Source organism: Microcaecilia unicolor, chromosome 4, assembly GCF_901765095.1.
Source record: "Microcaecilia unicolor chromosome 4, aMicUni1.1, whole genome shotgun sequence".
NCBI lineage: Eukaryota > Metazoa > Chordata > Amphibia > Gymnophiona > Siphonopidae > Microcaecilia > Microcaecilia unicolor.
Window position 1 is genome coordinate 152,246,643 of NC_044034.1, and position 23,148 is coordinate 152,269,790.

General features: G+C 43.1%; 1 protein-coding gene across 1 annotated transcript in view; it reads right to left on the minus strand.

The window, feature by feature from the left end:
• SHANK2 (SH3 and multiple ankyrin repeat domains 2) overlaps nt 1-23,148 on the minus strand; it is an 846,275-nt gene that overhangs the window by 474,999 nt on the left and 348,128 nt on the right. The window contains 1 exon segment of the mRNA XM_030200750.1: nt 15,676-15,833. Within this exon segment, the coding sequence (XP_030056610.1) occupies nt 15,676-15,833 (158 nt within the window).

The following is a 23,148-nucleotide window of genomic DNA, read 5'->3' on the forward strand; positions in this document are numbered from 1 at the left end:
AGGGCATCAACGCCTCCTTTCTTCTGCTGGTTATGCCCCTCTCTACGCAGCTTAGCATCCTTCTGGCCAAGGCCATCGCCTTGTCAAATTGTTTCTTCACCTTCAAGTCCTCTGACACCAACACCCCAAGGTCTCTCTCCTGAGTCGAGCTTACTAAACTCTCCCCTCCTATCCGGTATCTCTCTTTTGGGTTTCCGCACCCCAAGTGTATCACTCTACACTTTTTGGCATTAAATTTTAACTGTAAAAATACCAAACACAATTTGTGAACCGGACAGGGTGATGCTCCTCCCTGGTTTTTGCTGAAGAATCAGTTCCCCTGAAGACGTCGCTAGTTTGGCGAAACATGGCCCATGTAGGGAACTAAAACTGTGATCTTTGATCTTATGTTTTGCACGGAGTGATTTTTGAGAAAAATATATACATTGCAGTGAATAAGAATTTTGCAGGAATAAGATCTTTGGACCTACACAATTTCTACCTAAGCTAAGTAGCTGTTATATAATATCCTTTTTTTGAACATCAGTTTTTTGGATATTGCTTATTATTTCAATACTGTGATCTAGGTGGAGGTAGGATGTGCTATGATGTAAATGTGGTGTTCCTGCAAAACTTGGACTTTTAGTTCACGGCAATACACCAAAAAAAACTGAGAACAAATATTTATATAACTTTATTGATTTTTTTTTAATTATTTGTATAGCATGAGTAAATGGGAATTTTTTCCAATATTTTAAGAGCTTCAATAAGGGTTTCTGTTATAGTTCACTAATTAAATTTTAACTGCCAGACCCGCGACCATTCTTCTAACGTTCGGAGATCCCTTCTCATCGTTTCTACTCCCTCCAGGGTATCCACTCTATTGGCCATTTTCGTGTCATCCGCAAAAAGGCACACCTTTCCTTCCAACCCTTCAGCAATATCTCCCACAAATATATTAAACAGAATAGGCCCCAGCACTGTCCCCTGAGGAACTCCACTGCTCACCTTCCTTTCCTCCGAGCAGATTCCATCAGTCTCACTATCAGTCAGATTTACTTTTACATCAATGTTGAAGTGCATTCAGGGGAAGCTAAGGGGTCCTTTTACTAAGCTGAGGTAAAAGGGGGCCTACGCCGGTGTCAGAGCATGTTTTTGATGCGCACTGAGGCCTCCTTTTACTGCAGCGGGTAAAAGGATGTTTTTCTTTAAAAAAGAAATGACCATGTGGCAAGTGAAATACTTGCCGGGTGCTCATTTCAGGGGGAGCACTTACCACCACCTACTGAGGTAGTGGTAAGGGCTCCCAGCAATAACAAGGCAGTACGCAGCACTGCCCAGTTACCGCCGGGTAAACATCAGTGCACTGGGGGTGGGAACTACTGCTGGGCTGCTGAGGTAAACCAGCGGTACTTCTGGTTCAGCGAGCAATAAGCCTGCTCTGGGCTCACCGCTGCTTATTAAAAGACCCCATAACAGAGTAACATTATAACAGGGAACCTAGGTTGTAAAGGCACGTTGCTCTTACTTTATAAAGGTAGCATATGTGCCTCCCAAAAAACTGCCGCACAAGTTTACACCAGGTTTCACAGCCCAATGCTCATAACTCTCACAGTAAAGCCAATAGAGCAGAACCCATATACTGCTGAACAGTGCAGAAAATTAGCTCACCAATGCTCAAAGGAAATAGTATTCAAATTATATACATGCTATAAAAGTGAAAGCAAGGGGGAACGTGCTTGGCACATGCACAGAAGAGTTTTGCGGTAAACTCAGCTCTTGTGCACATGCACCAGGCAAACCGTAAAGCAAAGCACACATTAGTGCCTGTTTCCTGTGCCTCTAAATATAAACTTTATATATAATTATATATATATATATATATATATATATCCTATATAATAATTCTCACCTCCAACGTTCTAATGTGCCTGGTACCGTGGCTCCCTCGGAGGTGGTCTGCTAGGCAGTTTAAAATGCACTGACGTCAGTGATGTCACTGCCAGCTGATTCCAAGGCAAGTGTTTCCCTATTCCTCCCCCTGCCTGGGAAACAGCTGTCAGTGCCCCCCCTCAGCGCAACACCCAAGCCCCTCCGCAGCACCCAAGCCCCTACCCCCCCCCTCGATGCATCACCCAAGACCCTCCCCCCAGCGCATCACCAAAGCCCCTACCCCCCCCCCCCCGGGCATATCAACTCCCTTGCCACCCGCAGCCACCAACACTAACGCTGTCCGGCCGCTGCTGCTTTTCCTGTGGAGCAGCAGCGGCCGGTACAAAAAGGAAAAAGCCAAAAAAAGATTTTTAACCTGATACGCGGCTCCGTAGACAGCCATCTGGCATTGGCTGTCATCACTGCAGCCGCTCCTCCTCTCCCCTCCACGTCAATGCCCCTGCAGGAAGACCCCCGTAGGAGTGCAGCGATGTCAGAGGGGAGAGGAGGAGCGGCTGCAGAGATGACAGCCGATGCCAGATGGCTGTCTACGGAGCCGTGTTTCAGGTTTAAAATTTATTTTTGGCTTTTTTCTTTTTGTACCGGCCGCTGCTGCTCAACAGGAGATGCAGCAGCGGCCGGACAGCGTTAGTATTGGTGGCAAGGGGGTTGATGTGCCCGGGGGGGGGGGGGGTAGGGACTTGGGTGATGTGCTGGGGGGGTAGGGGTTTGGGTGATGCACCGAGGGGGGAGTGGAGGGTCGCTGGACATGGATGGCTGCAGGGGGGCAGGGAAGAGGGAGGTGAGGAGGGGGTTCTGAGACCAGATGGGTGGCTGCAGGGGAGGGCAGGGGAGACAGAAGGGACGCTGCAGGGGGGGCAGGTAGAGAGGAGGGTCACTGGACATGGGTGGCTGCAGGGGGGGCAGGGGAGAGAGGTGGGTCACTGGACATGAGTGGCTACAGGGGGGGCAAGGGGAAAGGAGAGGAGGGTCATTGGACATGGGTGGCTGCAGGGTGGCAGGGGAGAGGAGGGTCGCTGGACATGGGTAGCTGCAGGGGGAGAGGAGGGTTGCTGGACATGGGTGGCTGCAGGGGGGGGGCAGGGGAGAGGAGAGTCGCTGGACATGGGTGGCTGCAGGGGGAGCAGGGGAGAGAGGAGGGCCGCTGCACATGCGTGGCTGCAGGGGCAGAGGAGGGTTGGTGGGGAGGGGGTCCTGAGACCAGATGGGTGGCTGCAGGGGGGCAGGGGAGACAGGAAGGACGCTGCAGGGGGGGAATTACCTTGCTAGCGCCTGTTTCATTGCCCACCGAAACGAGCCTTTTATACTAGCATTATATATATATATTTTTTTAAATTTGGAAGGCTTATATTTAAGCATAGGAAACAGGCGCCAATGTGTGCTGTCCCTTTTGGGTTTCTTCAGACTCAAGCATATTTCTTAGTACAGGTATTTATAGGCTTGCATGGGCTTTCTTCCCATTTCCAAAAGAAATCAAAACCAGCAGATTTTAAAGAATGAAGAGAGGATTTCTTACAATTCTAACACCCCCAACCTCTGTTCCCAGCTGGTGTTAGATCTTCAGCAGCTTTGTTTTGTGCGCTGTTCTCTGAGCATTGGGAGGGAATAGGAAATTTCCTCTTTAACATCCGTTTGGCTACATTAGCATGCTATTTGCAGTAATCTTCTGCGTGCACATTGTCTCCTGCATTAGAGACCTCTGAGCATACTATGCTCACTAATGCTGGTGCTAGTCTGGTGTTAATCACTTCTAGCGCCGGCTTTACATTCTGAGCATTGGCCTGTGAGGGAGAAGCAACTTTTTTTTTTAATTTAACTTTCTTTATTAATTTCACATTTTATCAAAGATAACACTCTTTGAAGGATACATCAATGTTTAAGTAACATCTTTAAAGGAAATTATTCTGAATTCCTAATTCCAGAATATAAACAAACATTGATTACAACAGTCCACAAAATGAAGAGAATCCAATTTTCTCCAAGGGAAGTTGGTTAAAGTGGAAATAATTAACCATTTAAATTTAGAGCAGGTGGTATCATTTTACATTTGAATCATAATTCCAATATTTATTTGGCTGGTGTTTTTTCCCCTTGCGCAACCAGAAATCTAGACAATTGTTCAGGTTCATAAAATATATATTTGGTATTCTTGAACATTATTAATCATTTGCATGGGAATCTCAACTGAAAAGTAGCTTCTATTTCCAAGGATTTTTGCCTCAGTTCCAGAAATTTCTTTCTTTGCTGAGTCTATTTTGAAATATCTGGGAAGATCAAAATCTTATCTCCCATAAACTGAGGTTGTAAGTTCTTAAAATACTGTCTCAGTAATGCTTCTTTGTCTTGTATAAAGACAAAGGAAATTATCAAAGTTGCACGAGTCTTAATTTCTTGAGATCGTTCCAAGAATTTGGATATATCCAAAGATTCAGGAGGTGGTTGTAACTGAATAGAATCCAATTGAGAACTTTTCCCAGGTTTAAGGTAATATAACTTCTGCAAAGGAGGAAATGAATCTTCTGGATACTTAAAAGTCTCCTTCAAAAATTTATTGAACAGTTCTCTAGCAGTCATAAATTGTGTTTGAGGAAAATTTAGCAAGCGTAAATTTAAGTTTCTTGAAGAATTTTCCAAGTTTTCAAGTTTCCTATGAATAATCATACGATCTCCTGCTAATTGAGATTGCTGTTCTTGAATCTTCACTAGATCCGATTCCATTGCAATTTGTTTAACTGAAATCGCTTCAACTTTCACTTTAAGATCTTGTATTTGTCTAGAATTGTTTAGAGTCACAGAAATAAACGAAGTACAAACCTTGTGAAGGGCTTCTAACGCCGACCAAATAGATTCCAGGGATATTACCTGGGGCTTCACCAGGGGCTGGATCACATTAGCGCACAACGCGGCTTCCTCCCCAAGAATTACATTCTGGGTCGCCCCCATCGATGCCTCCTCTAACGCCTGGAAATCCCCCGACGAGAAAAGATCTTTTGCCATCCTCTCAGGTGAGGTCTGCCGCCCCTTCGAGTTTTTATCTTCACTCGGTACTCTGGCCTCACCCGATTGTGGCGGTGGGGGAGTTATTGGTCCGATAGGGCTGAGCGAAGTTCCGCTCTCCAAACCGGGGCTCTTCCCTGCCTCGGTTGCGGATACGCCCGACGTTGTTGATACCAAATAAGTGGAGATGGAAGTTTGCCCCCGAGAAGGGGCTTCCAGTCTAGGGAGGGGAGGTCCCTTCGACTTGCCCTTTCTCTTTGGCATGCTCGTTTAGTCCAAGAGAGAGTAAATAGGAGAATTTAAGCAGAGCGTTCCACTCCTGCTTCCTGCTCGATCGCCATCTTGGATTCTCCTATGAGAAGCAACTTTTTGAGGTATGTGCCAATAAGAATAAATGATTCCAAGTATATTTTATAACAGAGACAGACTCAACAGCAGATTTTAGAAAGAACATACAAAGAGGAATTGAGATGTGCAAGTCAGGGCATGACAAATTCTGGTAATATTTTAGAAAAAGATCTACCGACATAAAGCCTTTTCTAAAATACATACAAGAATGCACATGTCTATGCAAACTGGTTACATATGCCAAAAGCATCCATTTTACAATTGTCAATGTCTAAAACATCAGCACTAGCAACTTGCAACATTTGTGCATGTTGGTAATTTCACAGCACAGATATGTACTGTTCACCATTTTAGAAACCTAAATGCCTATCTACCCCCAGTTAGGTATAGAGCCCACCATCATTCAGCACAGATGCAGTGTTGGGGGGAGGGGGTGAATACAGGAGTATTAAGAAGGTAATCCCCCTAAATCCTCCTATAGAGCACTGCCTGAAATGAGCACTTTGCTGAAACCAACGCTGATCTCACTGAAACCAACGCTGATCTCGGTGCACAGATGTGCATTCCCCTTCTAAAATGGGGAATACATATGTATATTTTGGCCCTGCCCAAGCCCTGCCTAACTTTGCCCTGGTCACACCACCTTGTCATATGCATGTATTTACAATTGCACGTGCGCATCTCGCTTTTCAAAAATCAGGTTTTCTATAAGTATTTGAGATGCACTTTAAATAACCAGTATTTATGTATGCAATTAGCAAATATTATGATCTTGGGAAAGTCAATTAACCCATTTCCTAGGGCCAGAGAAATACTGTCTTGTACCTTAATGCAGTTCACCTTGAGCTAACAGTGAAAAGGTGCGAGTTAAATCCAAATAAAAAGTGTGTGTATAAATGAGACAATTTTAGAAGGGCCTACCATGAGAATATAAAACACTGTTTCACACACTCAGGTCACCTATAAAATTACCCCTATAGTGGATAAGCAAAAATATATATATATTAATACACATACATACATATATACATACACACACACAGTGCAAATCTCAAAATGTATTTGGACAAATTTCTGAAATAAAGACATTGGTTTCAGACTAAACCCTTAATGCAATGCCATATTTGTTACCATTATTACTATTACTGCAGAAGAAGAACAGATGCACAAACCAGACATCGTCTTGCATAACAGGAAGTAATTTGGGCAGACTGGATGCGCCTTAGGGTCCTTACCTGCTGTCACTCTTTGTTTATGTTTCTAACAGCTGTAATGCATTGCTTCAAAACTAACACAATAAGAATAGCAGATTGGAGATGGCCCAGCAGAAAAATTAGTGATGCATGAACCATCCAGGATTTGGGTTCTATGATCTGTGTTACCAAATTTTTAATATGCAAATATGGCTTGCAAAAATGCCCTCCCAATGACTGTGTAGACAGATTTAGATATTTAGTAGGGGATACTTCTAACTGCTTGGATTTATGCAGTTCAAAGCCCATGTTAGTATAGGATGGTACATAAGAATTGCCATACTGGGAAAGACCAAGGGACCATCAAGCCCAGCATTCTGTTTCCAACAGTGGCCAATCCAGGTCACAAATACCCGGCAAGATCCCAAAAATGTACAAAACATTTTATACTGCTTATCCCAGAAATAGTGGATTTTCCCCAAGTTCATTTAATAACAGTCTATGGACTTTTCCTTTAGGAAGCCGTCCAAACCTTTTTAAAACTCCGCTAAGCTAACCGCCTTTACCACATTCTCTGTCAATGAATTCCAGAGTTTAATTACACGTTGAGTGAAGAAAATTTTTCTCCGATTCATTTTAAATTTACTAGGTAGAAAAACGACTGTCTGATCCAGTATACCCATTTACTCCTGTTACATCACGTATTATTACCCCCATATAGAAAAAGTTGAGGAAGAAATGTAATTCGCCACTAAAGCACTAACAATGGCTTACAACCCATTTAGGGCCTCATTTTATGACAGGAAGCTCATATGAGAAGTCTAAAAATGTACCTATATAACCTAATATAAGCAACTATGTACCAGTATAATACAACCTCTCGCATCCATGTCACTGCACGCATTTATACCTGATCTGAAGTTGATTTAAAAGTGTTTTACGTCAGCATAATTTGTAAAAGAAGTGTGTTCACTACAACCTGTGTTCTGCATAAATTACACGATGGCCACACCGACACAAAGATCACAACACTTGATGCACACTTTCCATGCACATACTTCTTACATTCAGTCTTGCAATTCTATAAAAAACCCAGTCCTGCAAGCAGAATAGACTTTACTTGTGAAAAAAAGCTTTATCAAAGTTACCACTTTAATGACCTGGATATACGACATCATATATTATTGCCCCTAATTTCTTTTCACACAACTGAGCCAAAAGGTTTAATGAGTCGAAAAAGATGCGTTAAGAGCAAACTCCAGAGATGACCTACTTTCTGCAACTGGCGAGAATTCCTTGGGCTGAGCATGTAATGAACATTATTAAAATCACACAGCCAACACATGGAATGAGACTGTGAAAAACAAATTTTATCCACATAAGAGCAGTAGCAGTACTATAAAGACATGGATGGGGACTGGCTTGGAAGGGATACACAGGGCAGTGGTAAGAAAGTAAAGCAAAGCTGCTTACCTGCAACAGGTGTTTGTTTTCAGCTCTCAGCTATCAGGTTACTATGAGTATTTCACAGCAGAAGGTGAACACAGGGACACTGGCCTTTCAATGGCAAATTCTGCTTTGAAGCACATCTTGTGTTGCTTTGCACTACGGCATGACTCTTGCAGTGCTAAGGCTAAGCATTGTCCCCCAAAGGCACAAAATGAGGAAACCACTTTGCCACACAAGTCTCAAAGTCCATTAACTATAACTTCAACAGACATATGAGATTAGCAAAATCGAACAAAAATCCTTAACCAAGTTACAATCCTCAAATTATTTATGAAGCACCTTCCATGCTTGATATTGATGGAAAAAAATTCCACATCGATCTTTGATAAACCCCCCAAACCAATACACAACAGCATCAAAACCATAGCAACTATACCTCATACATAACATTTATATAACACATCAGAAAAATATTTCAGTAATTCATAAGGAATCATGAATACATTATGACCTATTGGCCCCTCCCTAATCTGCAGCCCACCAAAACATAAGGCCTCATATGATATCGCTAAAGTACGAATCATTGCACCCTACAAACATAGATCTAGATCTAAGGACTGTCTATTAACCCCTCAAAGTCCTAGCAAAATAACCAAGTTTGAATTCCTGACATTCTGCTACTATGAACACATTCGTGGTCACTGCCTTTCACTGCCTGGGATCATTACAGAGAATACCTTCCCTCAGGTTCCAGCGATTCTAGCCTCTGCCTCTGGCAGAACCGAAAGCAAAGAATCTTGCAAGGATGATCTGAGCCTTTGCTCTGGGACACAGTTACCAGCTCATTTTCGAAAGTGATCGCCGGCCATTTCCCGACATAAATCGGGAGATGGCCGGCGATTTCTTAAAAGCAGCGAAATCGGTATAATCAAAAGCGGCATTTTTGACAGCATCGCCGCTTTCCTGTCACTTCGCCGGCGAAAGTTCAAGGGGGCGTGTCAGTAGCTTAGTGAAGGCGGGGCATGGGCGTGGCTACCAGATGGCCGGCTTTCGCCGATAATGGAAAAAAAAAAGCGGCGTTCAGCAGTATTTCGCTGGGTTTACTTGGTCCTTTTATTTTCACGACCAAGCCTCAAAAAGGTGCCCCAACTGACCAGATGACCACCGGAAGGAATCAGGGATGACCTCCCCGTACTCCCCCAGTGGTCACCAACCCCCTCCCACACTAAAACAATAAAACTAATAACCTTTTTTGCCAGCCTGTATGCCAGCCTCAAATGCTGTACCCACCTCCATGGCAGCAGAATGTGTTCTATCCTCTGACAGCCTTTCCCTGGTTGTGATGTGGCTCTCGGGTGAGTGTGACACCTTTTCTGTTAGGTGCACTGCAGAGTCACATCAGCAATGCATTGTGGTGGGTGTAGGGTAGAGTGGGCTCTACTCCCATGGTACTTTTCCCCCTGCTAACTGGGTCAGAGTGTGTCCAGTTTTGTTTCCGGTAGTCCATGAGGTAGTGGCCAATTTTGTAAGCCAGTTTTAGATCCCTTTCATGTGTTACCCACGTTACAGAACTTGTTATTACCTTAAATGTTGCTGAAAGAGGGCATTGTACACCATTCTGCCAGCTCTGACCTACTGCTAATCTCAGTACCAGGGACACACTTTGCCAGTGGGGCACAACCTCTGATCTGCAGTTAACTGTGAGTAAACATGCTTATTCAAATAAAGGACTTTTTCAAAGAGATTAGTCTTCAGGTGTCAACTGGTGTGCTAAGATTATACAGCAGCAACAAGTCCTAGAGGCCAGCGCATATGCACGTCCCTGGAGCACTTTTAGTGGGTACTGCAGTGCACTTAAGGCAGGCGGACCCAGGCCCATCCCCCCCTGCCTGTAACACTTGTGCTGGTAAATGGGAGCCCTCCAAAACCCACTGTACCCACATGTAGTTGCCCCCTTCACCCCTAAGTACATTTGTGGGTAGTGGGTTTTGGGGGGGGGGGCTCAGCACCCAAAGTAAGGGAGCTATGCATGTGGGAGCTTTTTCTGAAGTCCACCGCACTGACCCCTAGGGTGCCCAGTTGGTGTCCTGGCATGTCAGGGGGGCCAGTGCACTACGAATGCTGGCTCCTCCCATGACCAAATGCCTTGCATTTCGCTGGGTTTGAGATGGCCGGCAGTTTTTTCCATTATCGTTGAAAAACAAAACCGGCGATCTCTGGCATTTGGCCGGGCTAAACCGTATTATCGAAAAAAAAGATGGCCGGCCATCTTTTTCAAAAATACGGTTCCGGCCAGCTGTTGCGCCGCCGCCAAAATAGATCGCCGGCGATGTTCGATTATGCCCCTCTTAATGACCCTATCCATGAAGTATTCAGGGACCAAGACTCCCTCTAGATTTAAAATATGGGGATTTTTTTTTCTTTATAAAAGATTTTTGCTGCAAGTCAATTTTATGCACCGGGAAAAACCTAAATGCGATATACATATGCTGCTATCTACACGTGGCCTTATTGAGTCTTAATCTTTTGAGGGTAGCCATTTATAGATGTCTACAAGATCACACCTTTACACAAGCAATACACAGGCATTCTGGGAAGTGGGCATAGATTGGGCAGGCAAGGGTTGGACAAAGGCAGAGTTGCAACATGTGTGCATTTTATAAAATATATAGGTACATGCATACATTTACATCAAATTCAGAACAGGTGTAAATGTGTGTGCTGGTAGTTGTGCACTACTGGGGTTGCTTCTGGAAGCTCATTTTTTAGGTTCAGATATTGATTTTATAAAATAAACTTAAATAGATGCCTTTTTGCTAGTTGCTCATAGATATCCTCTAATCCCAAGAGGATAATTTTATAACAGGGAGTCTACTAAAAGCACTATTTCAGGCACCTATTTTCAGCCTGTATTATAAAGGAAGGTAGGTGCATACTTCTCTTTATAAAATACTGGCCAAAATTGGAGGGTTAACTGACTTGCCCAGAGTCATAAAGAGCCACAGTGGGAGAAAAAAATAAGTAAATAATATGCGATGAATCATGATTAAAATTGTTAACGAAATGCAGCCCTAGTTTTAAGGAATTGAGCAAGGTTCTACAGAACTTTTGTGCCTCTTTCAAAATGTACAATTTTTCTGCAGGTTTTCAGCTTAGTGCCATTGAGGGTGATTGAGGGCATAAATCTGTAGAAATGGCACAAACCACAGAAGATACTGCACAGAAATACCAGAGACTATATGGAGTTTGGAGATTTCAGAATACAAAATCAATATTAGTTTGCATAAATTAATTTGTTTTTTGGAACTGCCACTCTAGTTTGCGGAAGAGCCCTCGGCAAGCTAGGGAACAGCACAGCTGTGCAGTGCTTTGGGGTTTTTAATCAATCCTGCAAGGAATTTTCTATGCAACACCTCTACCAGCATGACTCTTGAGAAGACTTTTGTTAAATCAACATTTCTTAAGAATCTTTGCACAGATTAGATGGTGAGCTTTTAGAAACAGAGGGAGAAAGCTTAACCATTGGTGAATGCAGAGAATCAATTATTTATTTATTTATTAGGGTTTATTTACTGCCTTTTTAAAGGAATTCACTCAAAGCAGTGTACAGTAAAGAATAGATCAAATATGAGCAATAGGCAATTACAGCAGTAAAAATAATCAAATCTCTACTATAATAAAAAGCACCTCCAACATTCTGAAGCTGACTCCATGGCTTCACTGAAGTGAAGGGTTCGTAAGGTTCGTCAGATTTGTCAGTCTGTCACCATCTCTCTCGGCCTTGCCCTCGCGTCAAAACGTGATGATGTCGAGGGCAGCAAACCTATCAGAGGCGCAAGGGCGGGGCCGAGAGAGATGTTGACAGACTGACGAATCTGATGAACCTTACGAACCCTTCACTTCAGTGAAGCCACGGAGTCAGCTTCACAACGTTGCAGGTGCGTTTTATTACACTACACAGCTCATTAATTTTGCAGTTAAACATCGCAGGGTGGCTGCGGGGAGGGGAGAGGGGGGGCAACGACACTGGAAATGGGAGGGAGGGAGAGAGGGGGCAACGACCCTGGAACTGGGAGGGTGGGTGGAAGGGAGGAGGCGGACCCTGGAACTTGGAGGGGGGGCGGGCGGACCCTGCAACTGGGAGGGAGGGGGAAGCCCTGGAACGGGGAGGGAGGCATTTTCAATGCATTGTAGTAACAAAAACAATAAAATCCATATTGCAAGATAGGAAGAAATGACAGATGAATGCCTTTGTGAAGATTAAAACAGCCACTCAAAGATAATCAGCTGACAAATTTTACACTCATGGATTTAACTATGAAAGATAAGGCAAGAGTTAATATAAGTAAACTGGAGGTGCTAAATTCTATTCCTCCGAGGCCTGCAAGCAGGTCATATTTTAAGAACAGCCAACGCATATGCAAATTGACCTATTCAGATGTAAATCTACTGGCTCAGTCTTTGTGAAATTGGATCATCTGTATCCAGATGTGCCTCATGCATATGGATTATGGAGAGCCTAGAAACCTGACTAGTTTGCTGTTTTTGGAGATGCAGATTGGCAGAGCTCTGTGTCAGACTCAGACTACATACAAATTATACAACCATTCAGAAACAGGAGCCTTTTATTGAGAGGCACTGCCACAGGTTTTGGTGGGCACATTAACCACTGCTTCCCCTGGGATTGGTAACATGGAATATTGCTACTCTTTGGGATTCCAGAACCTTGCTACTCTTTGGGATTCTGGAATCTCACTACTCTTTGGGATTCTGCAAGTACTTATGACCTGGATTGGCCACTGGTGGAAGCAGGATACTGGCCTCATTGCATAAAATGGGACCTGTGTTAAAATAGCGAAGTTAGTGATAAAATAACACGCCTAAACAGTAGTCCACATTGATAACTGCATCCCTTAGTTGCTTTGCCAATGCTTACCCATAAAAGTGCCAATATTCTGTACATTTACATGCACAAGTGATACATAAATGCCAGGACCCATTTCTAGAATTGCCCTCCATGGGGTAATTCTATAAAGAGCCACCTAATTGTAGGAGGCCAGAAAGCACATAGATGGTGATATTTTAGTCACTTATGCACGTAAGTGTTCATTTGCATGTGTAAATGAGCTTTTACAGGATACTGCCTAGCAGAAAAGTATGTGCCATGATTTGCAAGCATGTACTTTGCTGGTGGTTGTGCAGATAGGAATATTTTGGGAGCACACACAAGTAAATGCACAAATTATATAACAGAACACCTAGACTGAGTTTTTATGGGAGATGAATAGCTGGCATTTTATATTCATTGTTAATAAAACTGATTAAAAAAAATAAGATTATGGGGCTGGACCAATGATTTACAAAAGAGCAGTGGTAAGAATTAGTTGCACATGGCAACAAGGGTGCTTACAGCTCTTCTGTATAAAATTCCTTCATTTTGTCAATAATCTTTTTTAATATTGACCGAGTGTGCCATTTCATCAAGGACTGTTGTTTTTATGAACAGTTTGCTAGATCTGAATCTTACTGATTCTGAAAATCTTATAAAAGCAATGGAGGTGTCTATGTGCTTTTCTAAAATAGGCTCACCGATGACCCTCAATAGAACACAAATGCACTCGTAAGACTAAATGTGTTCATATACTCTACAAACGTCCTCACATATTTTATACAATACATGCATATATACATTGCAACTGCACCCATGCCTCTCCCAAACAACGCTCCAGGGGAACACCTATGCACATATTTGACCTCGCAAATTTTACACAAACTATTTTTCACATATAAAAACATGCTTTATACAATTACTCCCTTTGAAAGCAATTCCATAACAGTGCACATATTCTGCTTTCCCTGATAGGCTACCAGCCTAACTGCGTAAGTAGGCATCTACTCTCCTTTACAGGCTACTAGCCTAACCGTATAAGTAGGCATCTACTTTCCTTTATAGGCTACCAGCCTTACGGGGTAAGTAGGCGACTACTTTCCTTTACAGGCTACCAGCCTTACTGGTTAAGTAGGCATCTACTTTCCTTTACAGGCTACCAGGAGGGGCATTTTTAAACAGGGATGCCCATCTCTAAGACATCCCAGCGAAGGGGCGGGGAAACTCGTACTATCGAAACAAGATGGGCGTCCATCTTTCGTTTCGATAATACGGTCGGGGACGTCCAAATCTCAACATTTAGATCGACCTTATGGTTGACCTAAATGTTGAGATGGTCGACCTTAGAGATGGTCGTCCCCAGTTTTCGGCCATAATGGAAACCGAGGACGCCCATCTCAAAAATGACCAAATCCAAGACCTTTGGTCATGGGAGGAGCCAGCATTTGTAGTGCACTGGTCCCCCTGACATGTCAGGACACCAACCGGGCACCCTAGGGGGCACTGCAGTAGACTTCAGAAATTGCTCCCAGGTGCATAACTCCCTTACCTTCGGTGTTGAGCCCCCCAAAACCCACTCCCTACAACTCTACACCACTACCATAGTCCTAAGGGGTGAAGGGGGGCACCTACATGTGGGTACAGTGGGTTTCGGTGGGTTTTGAAGGGCTCACATTTACCACCACAAGTGTAACAGGTGGGGGGGGGGGTGGATGGGCCTGGGTCCGCCTGCCTGAAGTGCACTGCACCCACTAAAAACTGCTCCAGAGACCTGCATACTGCTGTGATGGAGCTGGGTATGACATTTGAGGCTGGCATAGAGGCTGGAAAAAAATGTTTAAAATTTTTTTTTCAGGGTGGAAGGGGATTGGTGACCACTAGGGGAGTAAGGGGAGGTCATCCCGATTCCCTCCGGTGGTCATCTGGTCAGTTCGGGCACCTTTTTGAGGCTTGGTTGTGAAAAAAAATGGACCAAGTCGGCCAAATGCTCGTCAGGGACGCCCTTCTTTTCCCCATTATTAGCCGAGGACACCCATCTCTTAATCACGCCCCAGTCCCGCCTTTGGAACAGTGCCGACATGCCCCCGTGAACTTTGGTCGCCCCCGCAACGGAAAGCAGTTGAGGGCACCCAAAATCAGCTTTCGATTATGCTGATTTGGCCGACCATGAGAGAAGGACGCCCATCTCCCGATTTGTGTCGGAAGATGGGCTCCCTTCTCTTTTGAAAATTCCCCTGCAGGTTTGCCAGGAAAGTAGGATCTACTTTCCTTTACAGGCTACCAGGTTTACCAGGTAAGTAGGATCTACTTTCCTTTACAGGCTGCCAGCCTCATTTACTTTCCTTGATAGGCTACCAGTCTAAGAAGGTAAGTAGGCATCGACTTTCCTTTATAGGATACTAGCCTAACCTGGTATTAACACACGCATTTGGTTAGACAAGAGCATTTATGCCAGCTATAGGGCTAAATTCTCACACCTACATGCCAGTGATTGGTGCATAACTTGTAACTTAACCACATCACTTTGTATTTGTCTACACCGGAGACCGCAAGTGCTGCTCCAGAACTATGTAAGCCACATTGAGCCTACAAATTGGTGGGAAAATGTGGGATATAAATGTAACAAATAAATAAATATCGTATAAGTTACATAGGTAAGTGTGCATCTCAGCCATGTGTACATGTACTTGTAAAATATGCAGTATGTAAGTTAACACATGCACATAAATTTGCATATGCACATAAATGGCATTAAAATAAATATTTATGCACATAACCTGCGAGTTAATGTTAGCACTTATGTTATAGAATTGCCCATTGATGCATAGATATTTTTCATTTGCCAATAAGGACATTCCTAATACTGACCTTTTACCCTGTCCCCTTTGTGGAGTGGGATTTCTCCTTCTCCTTGTGGTTGATATGGCTTCACAACAATAAAATGCCTCCCAGGTACAGCGCTGTAAAGCTTTCGTTTCGGTCCCTGATAATCCAAGGCAGAGGCAGCTTCCTTGTTGGCACTGGAACTAAAATCAAAAGCACCAAATCAGAAAGAAAAATAAATATGCACTTTTGATTTACAGCTTCTCAAATTGTAGGGTTTACACTTCAGTAGAGAAATTATTTATGCAACAATATCAGATTTGTTGAGGGTTTTCCCAGAAATACAATACAATATGACTAACAATACAATTCCTCTAGAAGAGATACTAAATAGAAGAAAATGCCCCAAGCATTTTTTCAAGAAACATGCCAACACCGTCTCCTGACTTATGCAACATCTTTTGAAAAGTGTACAAATCTGATCTTTTCCCAAAGATCTTTGCCCCCCCCCCCCTTATGCACTACTTCCCAACTTTAAAAAGTAGAAAGGTCATATACAGTGGGGGAAATAAGTATTTGATCCCTTGCTGATTTTGTAAGTTTGCCCACTGACAAAGACATGAGCAGCCCATAATTGAAGGGTAGGTTATTGGTAACAGTGAGAGATAGCACATCACAAATTAAATCCGGAAAATCACATTGTGGAAAGTATATGAATTTATTTGCATTCTGCAGAGGGAAATAAGTATTTGATCCCCCACCAACCAGTAAGAGATCTGGCCCCTACAGACCAGGTAGATGCTCCAAATCAACTCGTTACCTGCATGACAGACAGCTGTCGGCAATGGTCACCTGTATGAAAGACACCTGTCCACAGACTCAGTGAATCAGTCAGACTCTAACCTCTACAAAATGGCCAAGAGCAAGGAGCTGTCTAAGGATGTCAGGGACAAGATCATACACCTGCACAAGGCTGGAATGGGCTACAAAACCATCAGTAAGACGCTGGGCGAGAAGGAGACAACTGTTGGTGCCATAGTAAGAAAATGGAAGAAGTACAAAATGACTGTCAATCGACAAAGATCTGGGGCTCCACGCAAAATCTCACCTCGTGGGGTATCCTTGATCATGAGGAAGGTTAGAAATCAGCCTACAACTACAAGGGGGGAACTTGTCAATGATCTCAAGGCAGCTGGGACCACTGTCACCACGAAAACCATTGGTAACACATTACGACATAACGGATTGCAATCCTGCAGTGCCCGCAAGGTCCCCCTGCTCCGGAAGGCACATGTGACGGCCCGTCTGAAGTTTGCCAGTGAACACCTGGATGATGCCGAGAGTGATTGGGAGAAGGTGCTGTGGTCAGATGAGACAAAAATTGAGCTCTTTGGCATGAACTCAACTCGCCGTGTTTGGAGGAAGAGAAATGCTGCCTATGACCCAAAGAACACCGTCCCCACTGTCAAGCATGGAGGTGGAAATGTTATGTTTTGGGGGTGTTTCTCTGCTAAGGGCACAGGACTACTTCACCGCATCAATGGGAGAATGGATGGGGCCATGTACCGTACAATTCTGAGTGACAACCTCCTTCCCTCCGCCAGGGCCTTAAAAATGGGTCGTGGCTGGGTCTTCCAGCACGACAATGACCCAAAACATACAGCCAAGGCAACAAAGGAGTGGCTCAGGAAGAAGCACATTAGGGTCATGGAGTGGCCTAGCCAGTCACCAGACCTTAATCCCATTGAAAACTTATGGAGGGAGCTGAAGCTGCGAGTTGCCAAGCGACAGCCCAGAACTCTTAATGATTTAGAGATGATCTGCAAAGAGGAGTGGACCAAAATTCCTCCTGACATGTGTGCAAACCTCATCATCAACTACAGAAGACGTCTGACCGCTGTGCTTGCCAACAAGGGTTTTGCCACCAAGTATTAGGTCTTGTTTGCCAGAGGGATTAAATACTTATTTCCCTCTGCAGAATGCAAATAAATTCATATACTTTCCACAATGTGATTTTCCGGATTTAATTTGTGATGTGCTATCTCTCACTGTTACCAATAACCTACCCTTCAATTATGGGCTGCTCATGTCTTTGTCAGTGGGCAAACTTACAAAATCAGCAAGGGATCAAATACTTATTTCCACCACTGTATATCTCTAAAGACCTACCTCCACCCAAAGGTGGAAACATTTGAGAATTATTTGAGGGGGAGAACACACACAAGCACACACATTAAAACATAAACTGCAGTGCAAATATATATTCAGTACAAATTTCAGCCTCAGATTTACTACTACTACTACTTAACATTTCTAGAGCGCTACTAGGGTTACGCAGCGCTGTACAAATTGACAAAGAAGGACGGTCCCTGCTCAAAGGAGCTTACAATCTAAAGGACAAAATGTCAAGTTGGGGCAGTCTAGATTTCCTGAGTAGAGGTGTAGTGGTTAGGTGCCGAAGGCGACATTGAAGAGGTGGGCTTTGAGCAATGATTTGAAGATGGGCAGGGAGAGGGCCTGGCGTATGGGCTCAGGGAGTTTGTTCCACGCATGGGGTGAGGCGAGGCAGAAAGGGCGGAGCCTGGAGTTGGCGGTGGTAGAGAAGGGTACTGAAAGGAGGGATTTGTCTTGAGAGCGGAGGTTACGGGTAGGAGCGTAAGGGGAGATGAGGGTAGAGAGGTAAGGAGGGGCTGCAGATTGAGTGCATTTGTAGGTTAGTAGTACTTAATCAAGGCTAAAAATACATCAGTATTTCTTCACTCAACGTGTAATTAAACTCTGGAATTCGTTGCCAGAGAATGTAGAAAAAAAAGCAGCTAGCTTAGCAGGGTTTAAAAAAGATTTGGCTAGCTTCCTAAAAAAGAAGTCCATAACCCATTATTAAGATGGACTTATGGAAAATCCACTGCTTATTTCTAGGATAAGCAGCATAAAATGTAGAGAACCGACTGAAAGTAACAAGATGAAACATAAGGAATGCCAAGCCAAATGCAAAGCGGAGATGAGGGCATAAAAGGACTTTGGAAAAAAGTTAGCGTTAGAAGCGAAAAAAACATAGTAAAAATTTTTTTAGATACATTAAAAGCAGGAAGCCGGCTAAAGAATAGGTTGGGCCGCTGGACGAAAATGGTGTTAAAGCAGCGATCAGGGAAGACCAAGCCGTAGCGGAGAAATTAAATGAATTCTTTGCTTCGGTCTTCACCGGGGAGGATTTGGGAGGGCCAACGGTGCCAGAAAGCGTATTTGAAGCAGGCGAGTCGGAGAAACTAAACAAATTCTCTGAAAATTTGGAGGATGTAATGGGTCAGTTCCAAAAGAGTAGTAAATCACCAGGACCTGATGGTATTCATCCCAGAGTATTAATAGAACTGAAAAATGAACTTGTAGAGCTACTGTTAGTAATATGCAATCTATCCCTAAAATCAAGTGTGGTACCGGAAGACTGGAGGGTAGCCAATGTTATGCCGATTTTTTTAAAAGGTTCCAGAGGAGATCCGGGAAATTATAGACTGGTGAGTCTGACGTCCATACCGGGCAAAATGGTAGAGGCTATTATTAAGAATAAAATTACAGAGCACATACAAAAACATGGGCTGATGAGACAGTCAGCACGGATTTAGTGAAGGAAAGTCTTGCCTCACCAATCTACTGCATTTTTTGAGGGGGTGAACAAACATGTGGACAATGGGGAGCCGGTGGATATTGTGTTATCTGGATTTTCAAAAGGCGTTTGACAAAGTGCCTCATGAAAGACTCCTGAGGAAACTGGAGAGTCATGGGATCAGAGGTAGGGTATTACTATGGATTAAGAACTGGTTGAAAGATAGGAAGCAAAGAGTAGGGTTGAATGGTCAGTATTCTCAGTGGAGAAGGGTAGTTAGTGGGGTCCCGTAGGGATCTGTGCTGGGACCGCTGCTTTTTAACATATTTATAAATGACCTACAGATGGGAGTAACTAGTGAGGTAATTAAATTCGCAGATGACACAAAGTTATTAAGGGTTGTCAAGTCGCAGGAGGAGTGTGAAAGATTACAGGAGGACCTTGCGAGACTGGGGGATTGGGCATCCAACTAGCAGATGAAGTTCTATGTTCACAAGTGCAAAGTGATGCATGTGGGTAAGAGGAACTCGAATTACAGCTATGTCATGCAAGGTTCTGCGTTAGGAGTCACGGACCTAGAAAGGGATCTGGGAGTCATCGTGGATAAGACGTTAAAAACTTCTGCTCAATGTGCTGCGGCGGCTAAGAAAGCACACAGAATGTTGAGTATTATTAGGAAAGGGATGGAAAACAAACACAAGGATGTTATAATGCCGTTGTATCACTCCATGGTGCGACCGCACCTCGAGTATTGTGTCCAATTCTGGTCGCCGCATCTCAAAAAAGATATAAAGGAATTAGAGAAGGTGCAGAGAAGGGCAATGAAAATGATAAAGGGAATGGAATGACTTCCCTATGAGGAAAGGCTGAGAAGGTTAGGGCTCTTCAGCTTGGAGAAAAGGCGGCTGAGGGGTGATATGATAGAAGTCTACATGATAATGAGCGGATTAGAGCGGACAGATGTGAAGTGTTTGTTTACACTTTCAAACAACAACAAAACCAGGGGATACAAGATGAAGCTAGAATATGGTCGATTTAAAACAAATAGGAGAAAGTTTTTCTTTCTCAGCGTGTAGTTAGACTCTGGAACTCGTTGCCAGAGAATGTAGTGACAGCAGCTGGCCTTACGGAATTTAAAGGGGGGTTGGACAGATTCCTGAGGGAAAAGTCCATTGAACAATATTTAAAAATTTTTAATGGGTTTTGCCGGGTTCTTGAAGCCTGGATTGGCCGCTGTCGGAGACAGGATGCTGGGCTTGATGGACCCTTGGTCTTTTCCCAGTATGGCAGTGCTTATGTACTGTTTTGGGATCTTGCCAGGTACTTGTAACCTGGATTGGCCACTGCTGGAAACAGGATGCTGGGCTTGATGGACCTTCGGTCTGTCCCAGTATGGTAACACTGATGTTCTTATGAGCTCTATAAAAGGAAGAAGAAATTACTGGGAGCCAATGATCCAAAAACTACAAATCATCCATTCAAGAATTTTACATGGATGTGAGCTGTGCAGTTAACCCTGATATTTTTGCTAGGTTTCTTGAGGAAAAACAGAAAGCTGCTAGTATGATAAATCTTACAGATTCATTTGATCATCTTATTGGCAGACTAGATCCACCAGGTCTTTTCTGCTATCATTTACTACATTACTATGCTCTCACCAATTGTCACCAGTAGTACACCTCAATTGCGATGGTCTGAATTTTCATTAGTTAATGCTGATTACATGACAAAGCTGCTCAAATGGATTGCAAATTGTACCTCTAAGCTGGACCCTGTTCCTGAAAACTATCTATAAAAGTCGTCATCAAGTGATTGTATCTACTCAGGTTGAAGTAGTCAATAGTTTGATATTAAATATTCTCTACCTGAATAACTCCAAAGCCAACTCTGAAATTTTGTCCAATTAGAGGCCTATCTCAAGTCTCCTTTTTCTTGCAAAAGTGATTGAATAAGTTGCACTTGACCATCTTCAGTAGTTTCTTACTGCTCCCATGGTACTGCAACAATATAAGCTTAGTTTTCTCACTGATTATAGCGCTGAAACTCTCTTGATTGTTGGCTTTGGTTCTCACTTTCAAAAGAGAAAAACATCTGAAAAAGTCATAAAGTGGCAGAAATACGTTTTTTGTGAGAAAAACTCTAAGTTGTAATTTTTGAAACTCTGATTTGAGACATTTTTCTCCACAGTTTGTCCAGATTTCAGAGGCATGTTGGGGGTATGTTTTGGGTGGGACTTGGGCATTCCCAGAAGTTAAGATGTTTTTCTGCCGTAATGGAGTAAAACCAAAATGTCTGGGGCAAAAAATTGAAACAGTTTTGGCTAGACCTGTTTCAAGCATGACTAAGTTACAAAAGGGTGTCCTAAATAACCAGAAGACCACTGGAGAGATTAAGGCATGACCCCACTTAATCACCTAGTGATCACTGACCCCCTCCCACCCCCAAAACAGATGTGACAGTGATAGTACATACAAGGCTCTATGATAGCTTCAGATATGATTACCATTCCTATTAGAGCAGAAAGCTGGTCCCAGGAGTAGGCTAGCGGTTAGTGCAGTGGACTGTAGAGAAGGGGACCCAGGGCCATATCCCACTCTAACTAGTACACTTGTGGTAGAAAGTGTGATCCCTCCAAAAACCACTAAAAATCTGCTATACCTACATATAGGTGACATCCACAGACTTGAGGTCTATTGTAGTGGTGCACAGTGAGGTACAGTTGTTTTTTTTTTTCTATTCCTGGAGAGCTCAGAATACTATATAAGGGGGTTATGGTTAAAGTTGTACTGGGGACCTTTTATGTGAAGTGCACTGAAGTGCCCCCTAGGCTGCCCTACTGCTCTGCTGGGATGTCCGTTTGGCCAGTCAACTAAAAATTCTAGCTCCCACACACCCCAATGGCTTGTTTTTGTGTGTTTATCCCTAGGACTTTTTTTTTTTTAACGGTACCTAAAGAAAGATTCACTGAGCACAAAAATGTCTAGAAAACAAAAAATAGATGTTTTCTGGTTTGAAAACAGTTCTATTTGTCACTTGATTTTTGGGCGTTTTTCACAAAACGTCCCAAATCAGACTTAGATGTCATATCAAAAATGTCCCTCTTTATGAACTAGAGAGAAGAAATTCTCCAATGGCCATTTTTCTTGACATTACCAGTATATTGACTCAGTGCTACATTCAGTTTTAGTTCCATTTAGTTGACTTAGGCATTGGACCAGCTGTAATAGGATGCTTTAAATCCTAATTGTGTCATAGAGAAACATATGTCATTGCAGGAGATAATTGTTCAGGTCAGTTTAGAATGGTTTGTGGGTTGCCTACAGGATAAACGCTATCAGTTCTTTTTAATATTTTTTTTGCATCTACTCTATGATTTGTTGAGATCATTGCACATCAATCAAAGGCTTTATGCAGAAAATATTACATTATTTCATACTATTGACTACAAAGTTCAAGACATCCTGTGTGCAAAAGGCATCTTGCACACAGGAAGTATCTGTCTATTTAAATGCTAATGGACTGTCTTTGAAACTACAGAAAACTGAGGTTATGGTGGCGAGACATGATGCTACTGTTTTGGTCCCCTCCAAGTCTGATGGTGATAATCAGAACATTTTAATTTTACTGGAATTAAGTTATTTAGGAATTCTATTAGATTCCACGTTATCATTTCACCCTCGTATTAAAGGTTTTGGAGTGTAAATTATTAAGTTTTGGCTCTTCCATAACCTAAAGTTACTTTTAGAGCCTTCTAATGTTAACACTGTACTGTAGCATCTGGTCCTGCAATTCAGTTTGATTTGGTTTGGCTATCACTACTATTAAACCAATCCAAACTGTACAAAGTGTAGCAGTTGTCATCTTACAGGGACCAAACATCACAAGCAAGATAATAATACTTTTTAAGGTGACAAGAC